Source organism: Sylvia atricapilla, chromosome 6 (genome assembly GCF_009819655.1).
Source record: "Sylvia atricapilla isolate bSylAtr1 chromosome 6, bSylAtr1.pri, whole genome shotgun sequence".
NCBI lineage: Eukaryota > Metazoa > Chordata > Aves > Passeriformes > Sylviidae > Sylvia > Sylvia atricapilla.
The window spans coordinates 31,711,181-31,726,762 of NC_089145.1; the positions used below are offsets into that span (position 1 = coordinate 31,711,181).

Below are 15,582 nucleotides of genomic sequence, written 5' to 3' on the forward strand. Positions count from 1 at the left end.
TGTTTTGAATATAGTCTAAACTACCAGAAGAATCATTCTTCCAATATATTCCAGTATATGTAAAAGTTTGACCTACAAACTAGAATTGAATTTAGATACAACTCCTTCTGTACCTTTATAGTTAGCATAACACTTTCAGTACAGTATTCTCATGTTCCTTGCCTACAGTTCCTTGCTTTTTCTAAAGTAAGTTGTCCACCAACAGAAATTAAATATTACACATAAATCTTTTGGGCTTTTACATGAATCTTTTGGGCTTCAAACATGCAGTCACAATTTTTTAATATTTACATTTTGCTTCATTAACAGTATAAGAAGTAAATCCCAAACTGATGCTGCCATGTAAGAATCAGCAAGAGAATTACTGGATGGCATTTTACAAAGTGTGGGGTTAGTCAGTTGTAAATTCCATTACTGGTAGAAATTATTTGAGTTTGCCAATACAGCTGTAGAGAAATAGAGATTTTTCAGAACACTAGGGTAATTGAGAGTCTGCTTATGTTCTGGATTTAAAAAGATATTGTTTAAGGATATTGTTTATTTCTTTTTCACATTAAGAAAAGGAAAATATTCACCATTTAAAACAACTGCTGGAACAACTCAAGTTGATGTCTCCTTTTTTGCTATTGTTTTCCCTCCATCACATGCAAATACTGGGTAGGGTGTTGAGATGCTGCTGGCATTGATTATTATTAATTTCAAAAGAGCCTTTGAGCATCTAGCACTTTAAAAGCACAAGGGCTTACAGATGTCTCTTGGGATGCAGAGGAATAAGGAAAAGAAGGAATAACTTTGTGCCTGCCAGTATTGTGTGAAAGGTATCAGAATGAGATGGAAAAAAACTGCTATTACTAAAGGTCTGAATAATTTGCTGGCAGAAATGTCAGCAGCATAGGGACAGGATAGAAGCTTTATTACAAAAACCGGGTAATATTCTTCAGGATCTTCAGAGATGGGTGTTATTTTCCATGCCATGATGTTCTACTAAAATAGAGCATCTCTGTTTCTCTCAGTTGTTCACTGTACTTGTGTAGCTTTTGAAATCTTCTGGCAAATTTATATCAAATCTTAAGAGAATATAATGACCCAAATATTTGGATATATATGCAGCAGCATTTTTAGCTTGAGTCAGCAGTGAACTTAGAATCACATGTCCAGTTATCCTGTTTGCTGTATCCTGTTTGTGTTGCAGAGCAATGCAGAGCAGTCTCAGAGTGCACAAACATTCTTCAGAATCAAATTAAATGAGAAGATATTCTTTAGGGGCATGCCATCCGTCTCTGTGTATAGCAGGCTCTAAATTCCCCAGGATCAGATCAGAGATAGTTAAAACTCCTTGAAACATGTCTAGTATGAACTGTTGCTGTCTACAAATCCATTTCTAAAGACTATGCTATTTGCAGTTGTAGACATAGCTGATGTAGTCCTACAAGTTTAATGAAAATTAGTGTTGGTTGAAAAGACACCAAACCAAGTGCTGTCACTGAAGAGAAGTTAAGAACTCATCGCCCTTTCTTGTCTGAGGTAGCAAATGACTGGCCTGTCACCACGTGTGTTGCTCAAGGCAGCAATAGGATATGCTGCCTCTTGCATATGGAAACAGCTAGGAGTTACCATCAGGATTTGGGAATACCATTAGTGGAACTTTTTAAAAAACATACTAACAAAGCAGTCTGACTGATTCGAATAAAAATCTGTGTTCAGAGACTATCAAGGGTGAAAAACCAGTTCACAAAACTCAGGGAAAGCATTGTTCTGTAGAGAGGACCTTTAGAAATGTAAATTACTCTGAGGACAATAGTGGAATTATGCTTGTTTCTCTTTTAATGTCTGTTTATTCCATAGTATTTTGTGAATTTTAAATCTGTGGGCAGTCCTGCTTGTTAGGAGACAAATTATTTGAAGACTGCTGTAATCAATGCACTGGATGAAAAAAATTCCTAGTAGGCTTAATGGCGCATAGCAACACCTAACCAGAAAAAGCATGTAATCATTGGGTCATGAGTGCCAGCTTGTTGGGGTTTTTTTTGTCTTTTTTGAAGTGAAGTTGCAAAGAGCTCCCTCTAAGAACATACAAATTAAGCACTCATCTCTTTTTTCATGCCAATTTCCATGGCATAATTCAGTACATGAAAAACAGGGAAAAGTTAATAGCCTTTGACCACTTAGAACAGAGAATGTAGAAACCTGAAGCAAAAGAAAGTCAAAAGTGAAAAAAAAAATCTAATTTTTATTTCAAGCTTTTATGGCCATGTTTGTTGTAAAGTCATATACAAATGAATGTACTATCTATGTATGATGTACTTATTGGTCTACCTGAGGTAGCAGTTACAGAATACAGATAGAGAAATTCTCATATGAGCTGCTCTGTGCATACAGATGTATGCAAAATTATAGAAAAGACAAAACAAGAGTAACCGCAAGAAAAATTGCATCTTCCTTTAAAATAGTGTGAGATTTCTGCATCATGAGGATTATCCTCTCAAATCAAAGTACATAGCTTCACAGCATATTCTGTAGATAACTCAGCAGTGCAAAACAAGCAAGTGACCATATCTGGCATCCAGATGTTTGAGTTTGCATTTGATAATGTGCCAGTCACCACACTTCAGGAGGGGGATCTTGCACACATGTTCATTTAAGCAAATGAAGTTCATCCTTTGCAGATAAGTTTATATCCATACTGCTTCTGAGCAGAGTCTACAGAGAAGACAGTGTAAAACGAAATAATTATTTTGGGTAGTGTTGATGTTATATTATGCACAGGGAAAGTTCACATTGTCATGCTGCACCTGTCCTAATGCTCAGCTTTTTGTTTGGTGGGAGAGAACAAATCCTAGGTACTTCTGTGTTCTGAGAACACTGGTGAATCTGGTACTGGTGAGGGCAATAAAGTTTTTTTGTTAGACCGCTATTAATATTACTCATTTCCTGAGCAAAAGAAGCAGGCAGAAAATCTGTCTGACTCAGTATGCTATATAGAATCTGTATATTGAAAAGAAAAGTTTGAGATTATTTCTAATGCTGCTTCTCTGCATTTTAAAAAACCTTTATAAAAAGAAGTGAGGATTGCTTGTTAGGTAAGCTTTAAGTATCCACACTTAGAGATGTAATCTCCTTATCAGTCCATTTCTGTCTTTTCCTATCATTGCTCAGCTGAAATACTACAACTTGAGAGACAAACTTGTGGATCAACACTATTTGTGTGGCTTTGCTGTTAAAATACTACAACTCACTCCACAGTGAGGTGTTTCAGTTTTGTTTGTAATGGGAATTGCTGATTACAGCTGTATGTGAAAACACTGTGTGGGTCCTTGTCCCAACTTTTTACAGGGCAACATTCCACTCACTGAGACAGTTCCAAAATAGTAGCTGGCAACAGCAGTGCACTGGAAAACACATAATAATACCCCTTTCTGCAGTGTATGTCATCTGTGCTAGCTTTCGATGAGCTACTGAGATCCTTGTTGAAGAGTTAACTGGCACAATTGTGGGGCAGTCAAGGTGAAAAACTCTTAGTTACAGAAAATGGGATGCTCATAAAATGTAGATGTCTATGTTCAAAAGAGTGATTCTCCCAAATCCCTCCCTGCCTTCATAGTACCTGAATTTTGCCACTAAAGTTGTAGGGCACCAGAAGTTCTGCTTCTGTACACTGAGGAAATATATCACTGTCAAATATCCCTGATTGCAGTCAGAGCACATTAATTAGATGGTCTGCTGGTATGCATGCTGGTATGTTTTCCATGGGACCAAATCTTCGAGATATGGTAGAAGACATCAGATGCACAGTTAATAGCTTATTGTACTCTATGTGGTAATAAAGTGCAGTGACTCCCCGCAGAACCACTGCAGACTTTGCTGCTACATTTACCAAAACCCTAGTGGCTGTGCTGTAGCACTACAATGCTGACAGTATATACCCAGTATGAAAAAGGGGAGAACTTAACATTTATCCTTAGCATAGAGTTTATTTCTAATGCTAAAAGCGAAGGGTCTGACTGGTTTCTTTCAACTTCATGATTTCCCTTCATTGTCAGCATATGGGAGTAAAAAATTGGAGGAATGTGAACTGTAGATTAACCCAGCCAGACTGATGATCAATCTAATAACCATTCTGATTCAGTATTATATTTCTAATCATCCTGGGATGTATATAAAGAAGGTATATAAATAGGTTTGCATTGTCTTAGTGCAAGTCATGCCTTACAGCACATCTAAACTATTGTTCCAAAGTTGTGTAACTATCCCACCTACCCAAAATATTACACGTATGTAATGTGCATATTCTGTATACTATGCATGAAGTATAAAGATAGCTGCATGCCCATCTCAGAAGTTGGGAAATAATTTTATTTTAAATTAAAAGTTTTTCTCTTTTTTTGAGAGAATTCACAATGTACATTTTTATGAATCTGTTTTGGACATCCATTGTGTGTGGGTAGGTTACCATTAGTGCCAGAATCTTTCATTCATGACTTCTTGTTGGATTCAAGCTTTCTTAGTCTTCTAAACCTCCATTGTGCCCATGGTGCTTCTTCATTATGCATAGTTTTTTTGTGTTGCATGGCAGTTGATACTGGAGAAAATCTTTAAATAAGTTGATAACATGTCAATTTGTCAGAAGTTAACCACAAGGATTTGGATATTACAGGCAGTTTTGCCAAGTATTTAACAGTCATTGTCTAGTTGACTAGGTCAGTCACAATTTCATTTAAATTGCCCAGTGATGGACTGCATGTTCCCATGAAATCAAGCCTTACTCAACAGAATGCAGTACATAAAACAACTAAGTACATCCAGGTCAAATAAATGTACTTTGGAAAACTCCTTTTATTTAAATAATGTACTTTTGTTTTATCATTAGGGAGCAGCTATGGTGATTTCCTCATATCTCATAGTCTAATTGTCACATTAAATGGTTTGATACTGGTGAGTATATGTAAGCTCTGTCAGCAGGACTTAAACCCTGATTTAACCAAAATGTTTTTAGTAGGAGTGAGGCTGTATATCAGATTCAGCCTTAAGACTGTTGGTATTTAGGCTGATTTAGAGGAGCTAAATATGTTTTTCATATTTAAGCTCTAAGTTTTAAAGTTGTATGTAGACTACACACAGTATGCTTTAAATTCTCAGCTTTTTTTTTTTTTTTTTTTTGCATTACATTTTTAATTGATCATAATATGTGAAAAATCTGTGCAGCAGGGAATCTGTTAGATACTTTTTTTTTTAAGTTAGTATGTTAAAAACCTTTGGTATAAGTTTATATTCGAAGTGCTCTTAGTATGTGAAATGTAGCTGGCAAGTATTTTTATGTGTGCCTATTAGTTTGAATGCATGATGCTGATCTGTTTTTTGTCCTAGCTGACGGTTATTATATCCTAATGGGTGCAACCCTGCACTAATGATCCTTGTGTATATAAATTCTTCTTCTTGTGAGCAGACACCATAGGCAACATAAAAATGTTTGCCTCAATTTCCCTGCAAAAAAGGATCTCAGAAACCAGACTTGGCCAAGTAACAGATTTTTTAAAGGTAGAGGAACCCAATAAAATTACCAGCTTTTCACAGCATGACTCTACTTCCTTTTGACATATTGTGAGGTGTAGGTGAAATATTCTAACTGAACTGACAGTGTAAGGAAGACAGCTAACTAGAAAGCAAGATGAAAGTAAAAACCACCGATGATGATTGATATTGTAATAGCTATTAATTGTTTTGGAGCCTCTTTTGTAGATTTATGATACTTCACCTATATTACTTACATAAGCCGGGTATAATGAGATTTAGAGCAGTAAAGTATCATGGTTAAATTCACTGTATAAGGAAGAGCATTTTGAAAAACATACCAAGATTAGTATTAATTTTTATAAAGTTAATATACATAGGCTTAAAAGTTGGTTTTGTTTTTCATATAAAAATTAAAAAGCTTTTGTAACAAAGTGAAAATCAAAATAATTACTTTCTTTGATCTAGTGCAATGGGATTTTTAAGCTGCCCCAATTCAAGCCTAATTTACACAAAATACTGTGAATGTATTGCACATGCCGTATTTTAAGAGTAAGCAGAATATAAGACACCTGTGAATTTGGGGATTTCTTCCAGCTTTTCAAAATCAGTGTTTTGTTGGGGTTTTTTTTAATGGACTGATCTTCATAAATTTGCATGTATTCATTTTTATCTTCTGCTCCAAATGTGCACGACATTCAGTTCAATCAGTTTGAATGAAAAAAAAGTGGGCTAAGACATTAAAATGTATAATGATGAAATAAAGGAGATTATGTGAATTTTGGCAGTACTTCTGAATTACAGGGAATGTGTCTCCACATACATTGACATCCATACAGCTGTATGGCTTGATTTTTAACTGCAGTTGTCTATCTATGCATTGCCAATAATAGCAGTACAGGTTTTGCAGCAAGTAAATCAGAAAGTATTTTCTGAGTACTTTTATACAATCACATGCTCTCTCCAAGAGAGAAAGTAACTCATGTCAATATCTCTTAAAGTTATTTGTAATTCTATTTAAAATGTGGTTTAGCAGATTGTATTTCATTAGTTTTATCACAAACACTTTTTGTCTTATTCTGTCACTTCAATGCTGATTTGTTAGATCTGATGTTGAGTACAGAAATGTGGATGACGGAGCACTAAAAACCACTTTGTGATTCTGGGGACATTTTGGTGACAAATATCTGGCTAAAATATTCAGCTAGGTTTGTAACTCTTGATATTCTTATTAAAGTGAGTTTTATCCAACTACTTCCTGTCATCATAATAGATCTGTACATAAAAATTTGATTATCAGTTACGTGCTTTGCATTCCTAGTATAAGTTTACATTGCCTCCAATAAGTTGTGTTTTCTAGATAGCTCTGGACAAGTAAATTTTTACTTGTAAGCAGATATCAGAATATGCTAAAATAGGATGAAAGTTAAACACAAGGGGAAGTTTCCAAACTCAGTGTGCATATTGTTAATCTTAAAAGTTAAATGTATTGGACTATGAGACTAATTTTCCAAGAGACTTCCCATCTCTTAGATGCTTTTGAAATTTTATTGGATGACACGGAAGATAATGCAACTCTGGGAACTGTCTTGCAGGACATAGGAGATAATCTAATAAATTCAAACCCTAAGGATTTTTCTTTAAACGAAGATTTTTGTCAATCTTTACATTTGGTTACAGTCTTGAGGGTTTTGAATCTTTCCAAAAGACAAAAATGGTTGGAAATACTGCTTTTTTCATTGGTACTGTCTTCTGTGTCATTCTTTACTTCTAACCTAGGTGTAATGTCAACAGATGGGATCATAATTGACAGGCAGAATTTTAAAGCATTCTAAATGTCACTGGACCTTTTAATAAAATTAATTAGCCTGCCACAGAGAAAATTTACTAGCCTGCTGGTTAATTTCACAATGTAAAATCATGGGGTAGGTGGTAGAGCAGGCGAAACCTTATTGCATTTAAATAATTATTTAAAGATGTGTGTCTTGCCCCTTTCAAACATGGACTGCAATGCAGCAAGAGCTTTTAAAATCCTCTAAATTCATAGGCAGTCAAGGATCATTTGAGGAAATATAATACAGTGGAATTAAAAGTTATCAGATAGTAGCTAATGACATCTCACTGGTTATGTGGTTGGTTCTTTTGGGAATAATATTCTTAGTAATACATAAGCATAAGTCATGAGTTCAAAAATTGTGCCTAGTCCTCTTATGAATCTTGAGGAAAAGCTGGTTTCAGAAAATTTAAATATTCCATTCCATTGTATATCTCTCAGCTCACTAGAATTTAACATTTGAGTGTTAGAAAGCACCATGAAGCAATCCCATTTAGTTTTCAGGAGAGTTCCAGTTCATTGCCTAAATTGTAACAGGATTTGCAAATGTTGGAAGCACCTGTGTCGTATATTCCAAACATGGTAATATTTTGAACTAAGATAGGAAACATTTTGAGACATCTCATTTTTAGCAATGAGGCATAATTAATCACTGAAGAGTATACTTCATGTGTGTCTGTCTGGTATTGAGAAATATTTTTCTGTAAATTGTCATGTGGTTAGTTTTCTATTAAGTAAAGCTAACTTAAATGTGAACTTGCTGGAGATAACTTAAAAACTGTAGCACAATCTTTTTGTGCTTGCAAATTTATAACTTGAAAACTAAAAGTTTGTCTACTTACCAGGATTGCTAGCTCCTAGACAAGCATATCTTGCTGATTTCCTGTGTACACAGGGAGACTTAAATACCCTCACTCTCAATTCCTTCTTATCCAGCCTTCTAAGCTAACATGAAATCTGTGCTGTTCATTGTCTGGTACCAGTTGTTCTCGTGTTCTCCTGCCTGGCCAGCTAGACAATCAACTGGCTACTTGACTGGTCACATCTTTGACTGCTGTTTATATTGGAGAGAAAAAGTAGAGCTCTATTTTACTGAGACAGAGTTTATAGAATATTCTTGCAGGACTGTGTGATTTGACATCAGAACGAAAATAAAATAATAAACATAAAAAAATGTTTACTGGGTACATGTATGTTCTGTATCGAGGTTGGAACCCTTTGGTACATTTCACAGGAAAAAGAATTGAAGTTTTAATTTATGTTTTCCAGTGTCTAATGCGTGTTTGTATTCTATACAGCTATATTGTGTGTTGATGACTCCGTCGTGGATCTGGAGACACTGGAAGCCCTATATGAAAATGTAAGTAAAGGTGGGGTAAAAATGTGGCTAATCACCAAAGTATTTTGGACACAGACTTTAGGCTGCTCAGGGAACTAGTGAGTAAGGTCCCCTGAGAAAATGCTTATGAAAGTTCTGGGGTCCATCAGTGCCAATTATTTTTCAAACACCACTTCGTGAGGGGCACAGGAGCAGGCAATTCTTAAATGTAAGAATTCAAGCAGACGAAGCAGAAGGTTGGTTTGGCTGAGCTGGGATCTTCTTTTGGACCCAAGGCAAGAAAAGAAAGTGTATACCCAGTAGAAGCAAGGTCAGCTGATGTGGGTGGAATACAGAGGTGCTGCTTGCCACTCTAGAGAGAAAATTTGTGCAGCCAAAGCTCAGTTGGAGTTGAAGCTGATCAGAACCGTGGGGGACAATAAAAAGATGTTTATTAAAATATAGTAATGGCAAAAGGCAGTATAAAAATAACATCTTGTTACAGGATGAGGATGGCCTCATCACAAACAGGGACGTAGACAAACATAGACAGAGATGTCTAATGCTTTCTTTGCCTGTGTCATCAATACTGATGGCCTGAAGGGCTCCCAGTGCCCTGAGCTGGATGACCATGACTGTGAGATTGGTCAACTCCCAGTCAACTCTGAACTTGTGAGGGATATGCTGCTCCAGCTGGATCTCTATATGTCTGTGGGGCCTGATGGAATTCATCCAAGAATATTCAAAGAGCTAGGTGATGTCATTATGAGGCCTTTCCTTGATGATTTTGGAATGCACTTGAGAATCTAGAGAGGTCCCACTCAAGTGGAAGTGTTTGGACAATGCTCTCAGGCCCATGGTGTCATTCTTGGAGTGTCCTGTGCAGGACCAGGAGTTGTACTCAATGATCCTGATGGGTCCCTTTCAAATCAACGTATTTGGTGATTCTATGACCAGAGGAAGCCAGCTGATGTAACTCTTTTTGGATTTCAGTAAAGATGTTGATGCTGTCTCTCACAGCTGGCCAGCTGGGCAAGGGAGGGGATTGTCCCCTCTGCTCTGCACTGGAGCAGCTTCACTTCGAGTGCTGGGGGCAGTTCTCAGAGCCACAGTATAACAAAGATATGAAGTGTTAGAGAGCATCCAAAGGAGGGCTATAAAGATGGTGAAAGACCATGAGGGGAAGACATACAAGGAGTGGCTGAGGTCACTTGGGCTGTCAACCTGGAGGCGACTGAGCGAAGACCTCATAGCTGCCTGCAGCTTCTTCACAAGGGGAAGAGGGGAAGATCTTTTCCTTGTGGTGACAGTGATAGGACCTGAGGGAATGGCGTGAAGTCATGTTAGGTGACATTTAGGTTAAGTATTAGGGAAAGGTCCTTCACCCAGAGGGTATTTGGGCACTGGAACAGGCTCCCTGGAGAAGTGGTCACAGAGTCAACCGGAATCAACCAGAGTTGAAGAAGTATATCTTGGGGATAGTCCTGTGTAGTAAATGGCATGTAAGGCACTGATAGAATTTATCATAAATCTTTAAGCATTGCTCTTTTGCATAGTCCAGATATTTCTCAGTGAAAAAAGCATAATTGCTGCTTGCAGGCAAACAGGTAAAGTAGTAATTTATTAATTAGCAACTAATTAGTTTGTATCAATTCACTCAGAGAGCACAAAAGGATGAACTGGAGAAAATCAAGCAATATTATCAGACTTCAAAAGAGGAGGAACTGAAGCTTCTGGATAAACCAGAACAGTAAGATGATTTTTTAAATAGTTTGTCATTATATAATGTAGTCTTTTGATTTTATGTTGAAAGCAGTTTTGATACATAATTCTTGGTAATTTTGAGCTTTTCTAAAATTATAAACTTCGTGTATTTCAAAGCATGATGAAAAATTTGCCCTTATCACAAAACTTTTTTCAGACATGACAGAGTTTACTACATCAACTTTGACCCCTAGAACTGATAAAATATATAGCCTTGAATCAATAAGAATTTTTCTTCCTATTCTCAAATTTGTAAAAGACTTATGATTCCCTTAGAGCATTTATGGCTAAATTAATATTACATAGATCAGGGCCAGACTGATTTTGGTTATTTGAAAGAGCTACATGAACAGAGGATATGAGTTGATCCTGTGGCTGAAGACACGTACACTCTGGTCAAGTTCCCTGAAGACCTAAAAGACTGATGTCACAGTTCCTCTCATGCAACTTGTGGCCAGTGACAACTGTTAGGACAAAAAAACTTAAATGTTGCTCCTTCTGTGGTAACACACCTTAGACCAATGTGAAAGAATCCTCAAGAATTTATGAACAGAATGGTAATCCTGAATTTTATTTTTGTGTATTCATTTGATTTCAGGTGTTGGCCAACCAGTGTTTTTTGTCTTCTGCTACTTCACTGCTTTTTTCTTTTGTACTCTAATCTTCTTCAGTTCTTCCTTCCCAGAGGCCTCTCTGTCATATTTTTTCCATTTTCATCTTGTTTGGTCTTGTCTTTTCTGCTGTCTCTCGTGTTAAGAAAGGGTAGAGGGAGGAAGAACTGAAATATAGATAGTATATGATTGGTTAGTCAGAATTACTGTATTTTTGTACCTTTTTTTCCCATTAAAATGTTAGTGCTGAAGAACAGATTATTTTTTCTTTTTATCCTTACATGAGGCAGCTAAATACTGATTTGTAATTGCACACTAAGGAATAGGTTAATATTAGGAGATAAGGCCATTAACTTGCTCTTGATGAAGAGGGCCTATTGTTCTTTAGTAAGTCTTAAGAAGACAAATATCTGTAAAGTTTATATACTAGCTTACTTTTGCATCCCATATCTGTGGCTTTCATTGCCTTGGCTTGGGGCATAAGGATACATTGTGTGGCTAGCTGATGTTTTCCAGAGCTTGAATCTTTAGCAGTCTGTTTGCTGTATGTCCAAGTCAAATAAATGTGACTGCATTTTGTCTTCTGGAGAATACGAATCTTGTAGAGCTCTAGGGTTACAGGAGGTTGTATTTTTTGTAACTTACAGTGGAGAGAGGTTAATCTTAATTAAACACAAAGTTGGATTTATACTATCATTGTTCCATAATTAAAAACTGTAAACAAAGCAGTTATGCCTGGTGGTTCAGAGTGAAATAGTAGTATCAAAGAAAAAAGCTATTTTTAAATCAGTTATTACTCAGAGCTTTTTCTGCTAGTCTTAGTGTATCCCATTTTTACCCTATAATTAAATTACATAGGTTAAGAAAACTAGCTTTTTAAAAGGTAGCTTAAGGGGAAAACAATTTGCTTTATGCACTTCTGTGAATTTTGTTGGGCCTTCACAATAATGTGCTTTCTGAAAACTCAGTAGATCATGTGCCCCTGGCTTTGTTGTCTCAGTCAACCTCTAAGTCAACCTAATTGCAGTACTGGAGATTTGTTGGGGCTGTGCTTTACTTATTAGCTCCATAAAAGGTTAAAGAAAGAAAAGTGCTAAATTTGTATGTGTGATTAAAAATATTCACTATGGGGCATAAGCCTCATATATTGTCTTTAATGAGGATCAGAACAGAAGTGTAAATGAAATAATTTATCAAATGGCTGCACATACTAACAGTAGTCATTCATGTAGGGAAACCTTAGATTTGAGTTCACTGAAGTCTAAAGGAGACCCTTATGTACTTGGATTACCAGACAAATAAAAAGTTTTAGTGGTATCACTGATGTTCTTCTGCACACATGGTTTTTATTTGTCTTGCTTGTATGTTAAATTTGGCACAAACTCTAAGTATGACAGCAACTTAACAATACCCCGCTAAATTGCGTTTCATGTTATTAGCTGTTAAAATGCTAATATTAATTGCCAAATTAAAGATTTATATGCGAAATTTGCCATAGTTTGGGGCTTTGCTAGCAGGATGCAGGTGCTATAGCTAGTTTCCAAGAGACTCCATTTAGTTGTAGTGTATTTTCTGTATAGGCTTCTCCACTGAGAAATAAGTACTAATAAAGAAAATAGTAACAAAATATGGTACTGGTTGGAATGTAGTTTGATTCAGGAAATAGGGAGCAATTTATAATCGGTGTCCCAGTAATGCCACTTGCTTCTCTTTGAAGACAACTCTGGTTGGACTTCAGTTTGAATTCTGCTGTCATACTTAGAAGCTTGCAGGATAAGATACACCTTTTTCCCAAAAAATTGTGTCTAAATTTTATATTCTTCAAATGCAGATGAATGTGATCTGAAAATTAGTTTTCCTCCTTATAATCAGCCTTCCTTGTCCATCTTCTGCAAGAATGCTCTCTTACACTAACACCATAACAATATGCCTGGCTTTAAAGTTCTCTCAAGTCCTTAACTACAAGATTCTGGTAGGCTAAAGGAGTTTGCAAGGAAATGCATTTTTTATTTACAGTTTCTGAAAGAGGGGAGTACCATGTACCTCATGGAGACGAACAGCATATTTTCTACGTTTATTTTAGGTCACCAGAGTTGTAGTTATGAGAAACCCATCCAAAAGCTGTGGCACAGCCACCTCATCATTGTTTTACGTCAAACTCATGCTTTTCTCAGAGTAAAATTGAAATAAGAATGCTTCTTTTTCTTCTTAAGTCTTATCCATCTGAACTGGTAGTTTATCTGTGACGGCCATAGTTTCATGCTGTGACTTTTTGTTTAGTAGCTACATTTCTAGTCACTAAGATTCTTTTTTGTGACAGATTTCAGTTATATGTGTTCTCTCTGGATATTTACTTTGGATACTCTGGAATTCTGAATTCCAGAATCTGGAGAAATCTTTGTTTTACGCTGATGGCCTTTTAACTCTCGGCACAATGACATTGTATTTGATAGTCAGCCATGTGGGAAATAGTTCTCTTTCCACGGGAAGGCAAGAATATGTGTCATTTGACTTTTTAAATTTGAGCTTTTTAATTGTATGTATGTTAGAACTTTAATGAAGCAGTTTGTTTTTTCTTTCCTTTGTTTCTCTCACACAAAGTGCAAAATACCCTCTTTTTTTTTTTTTTTCCTGGCAATACCATTCATTCCCAATAGGAAGCATTTTTATTAATACCAGCTTGGCATTTCTTTTTTCCCACTTCTTAAGTCTAAGAGCCAAGCTGGGCCTCCCTGATCCTTCTCTCACAATAGGTTTTTTCATCAGGCAAGAAAGAAAAAGAAACAAAAAAATGGGTACTCCAATTAAAACGTAATATTTCATGCCAGCCACAGGTGAATTCTACTTATTTTTTAAACAGTCACTATGTACCCAGCAAAGCCCAGCATGCATGAGAAATGTATAAAGCAGAATTAAACATACTGATATTATTTATTGTAAAAAAGAAATAATTTGGAAAAATTTGGTATGTTGGTTTAAATAATTAAAATAAAGTTAAGAAGAATTCAAGCTAATAAATTGAATACTGAATTTCCCAAAATTCAGTATGGTAGAAAAAAATCTCTATGGCATTGCATTAAGGGGAGTCCAATGATATCTGTAGACAGGAGATTAGAAGAATGATGATAAAGCAATGTCGGAACAAAAGACAAGTTTGCTTCTGGATTTCAAGAAAGCTTGTATATCTGAAATCTTGAATTTAAAACCCAAGAGCAAATTATTGTTACTATATATTGTTATTGTAAGAAATGCTAAAGCATCTTGTATTGTTAGCCAAGCTCTTATAAATTGATGAAGAAGGGGAATTACTCATGCCTTTGGGATGCTTTCGTTTTGTGAGGTCTGAATTACAGTTGTTGAATGTGCTTCTATTTATTTTTATTTACCAAAGAGTTAAAAGACAAAAAGCTACAATAGAATCATGAGGAGTATGTACCAATGAGGACAGATATAGAGCAGATAAAGACTTAGTTACTTTGCTGAACAGTGACTGAAGGCAGATACGCTCTGCAAGTATTTTAGAGCTAAATACACAGCTAGGTGTATTCCCATAAAACATGCTGCTAAATGATTGGAAGTGTGATGCAAATTAGAAAAATAAAATTGATACTGAGAATCAGAAGAAAACTGTCAGCAGACATTTTATATTATGAAATAAATTTGTGGGAATATATTGAGTTCTGTATTTCTGAGCACATTTTTAAGGGAAACAAAACTGCATAAGTTAGTATGTAGGTAGTGTTATGTTGATTTTCCTTTTTATTTTTCAGTGAATGATTTTGGTTTGAGATTCTTCTGTTTATTACTGTGCAGCTATGATACTTAATGGACTGATATGATAATGATTAATGTCTTTCCTTTTCCTTAACATTAATAGGATTTTTAATGCATTCATAGCATAAAGAATATAACAATTATAAATTCTGTCAGATTTGATTCAAATAGGGACAAGTGCATGTATATTTCATGACACTGCAGGCTTTGATCCATTAAGTACCCCACCAGGAAGGATTATAAAGATTCATTAATAGTCCTTTTTTCCCCACAGATTTCTCTATGAGTTGTCTCAAATCCCCAACTTTGCAGAACGAGCTCAGTGTATTATCTTCCAGTCGGTTTTCTCTGAGGGGATAACATCAGTGCACCGGAAAGTAGATATCGTGACTCGTGTTTCCAAGGCAAGTCATAATGAAAGCTAAATTAAAACTTAAATATATTTTAGAGTATTTATGCTTCTTTTTATCATAAGTGAGGAACCTTAGTCCTGCTTACTGGATTTTTAGGAAATAAAGCTGTAGTAAATTTTTAGCTGCTAAAAAGAACAAAAGGAAGAGAGAAGCAGGAAAGTGAATTGAGTGTGATGCCCCATGGAGTGCATAGAAATTTATTTGTATTAAAATGTTAGATTTTTATTACTTTGCCTGTTAAGTAGTGTAATAAATAATCTTCATAAATTAAAAATTAAATGTAAGACAAGCTAAGTACAGGGCCTTGCAAACTGCCTTTATTTGCATATCACTGTTGATGCCAACAGATGTTTGTCATGT

General features: G+C 35.8%; 1 protein-coding gene across 1 annotated transcript in view; it reads left to right on the forward strand.

The window, feature by feature from the left end:
• LOC136362673 (formin-like) overlaps nucleotides 1-15,582 on the forward strand; it is a 122,339-nt gene that overhangs the window by 52,310 nt on the left and 54,447 nt on the right. The window contains exons 7-9 of the mRNA XM_066321423.1: nucleotides 8,641-8,702; nucleotides 10,322-10,410; nucleotides 15,084-15,213. Of these exons, the coding sequence (XP_066177520.1) occupies nucleotides 8,641-8,702; nucleotides 10,322-10,410; nucleotides 15,084-15,213 (281 nt within the window). The remainder of the gene's footprint in view (nucleotides 1-8,640; nucleotides 8,703-10,321; nucleotides 10,411-15,083; nucleotides 15,214-15,582) is intronic.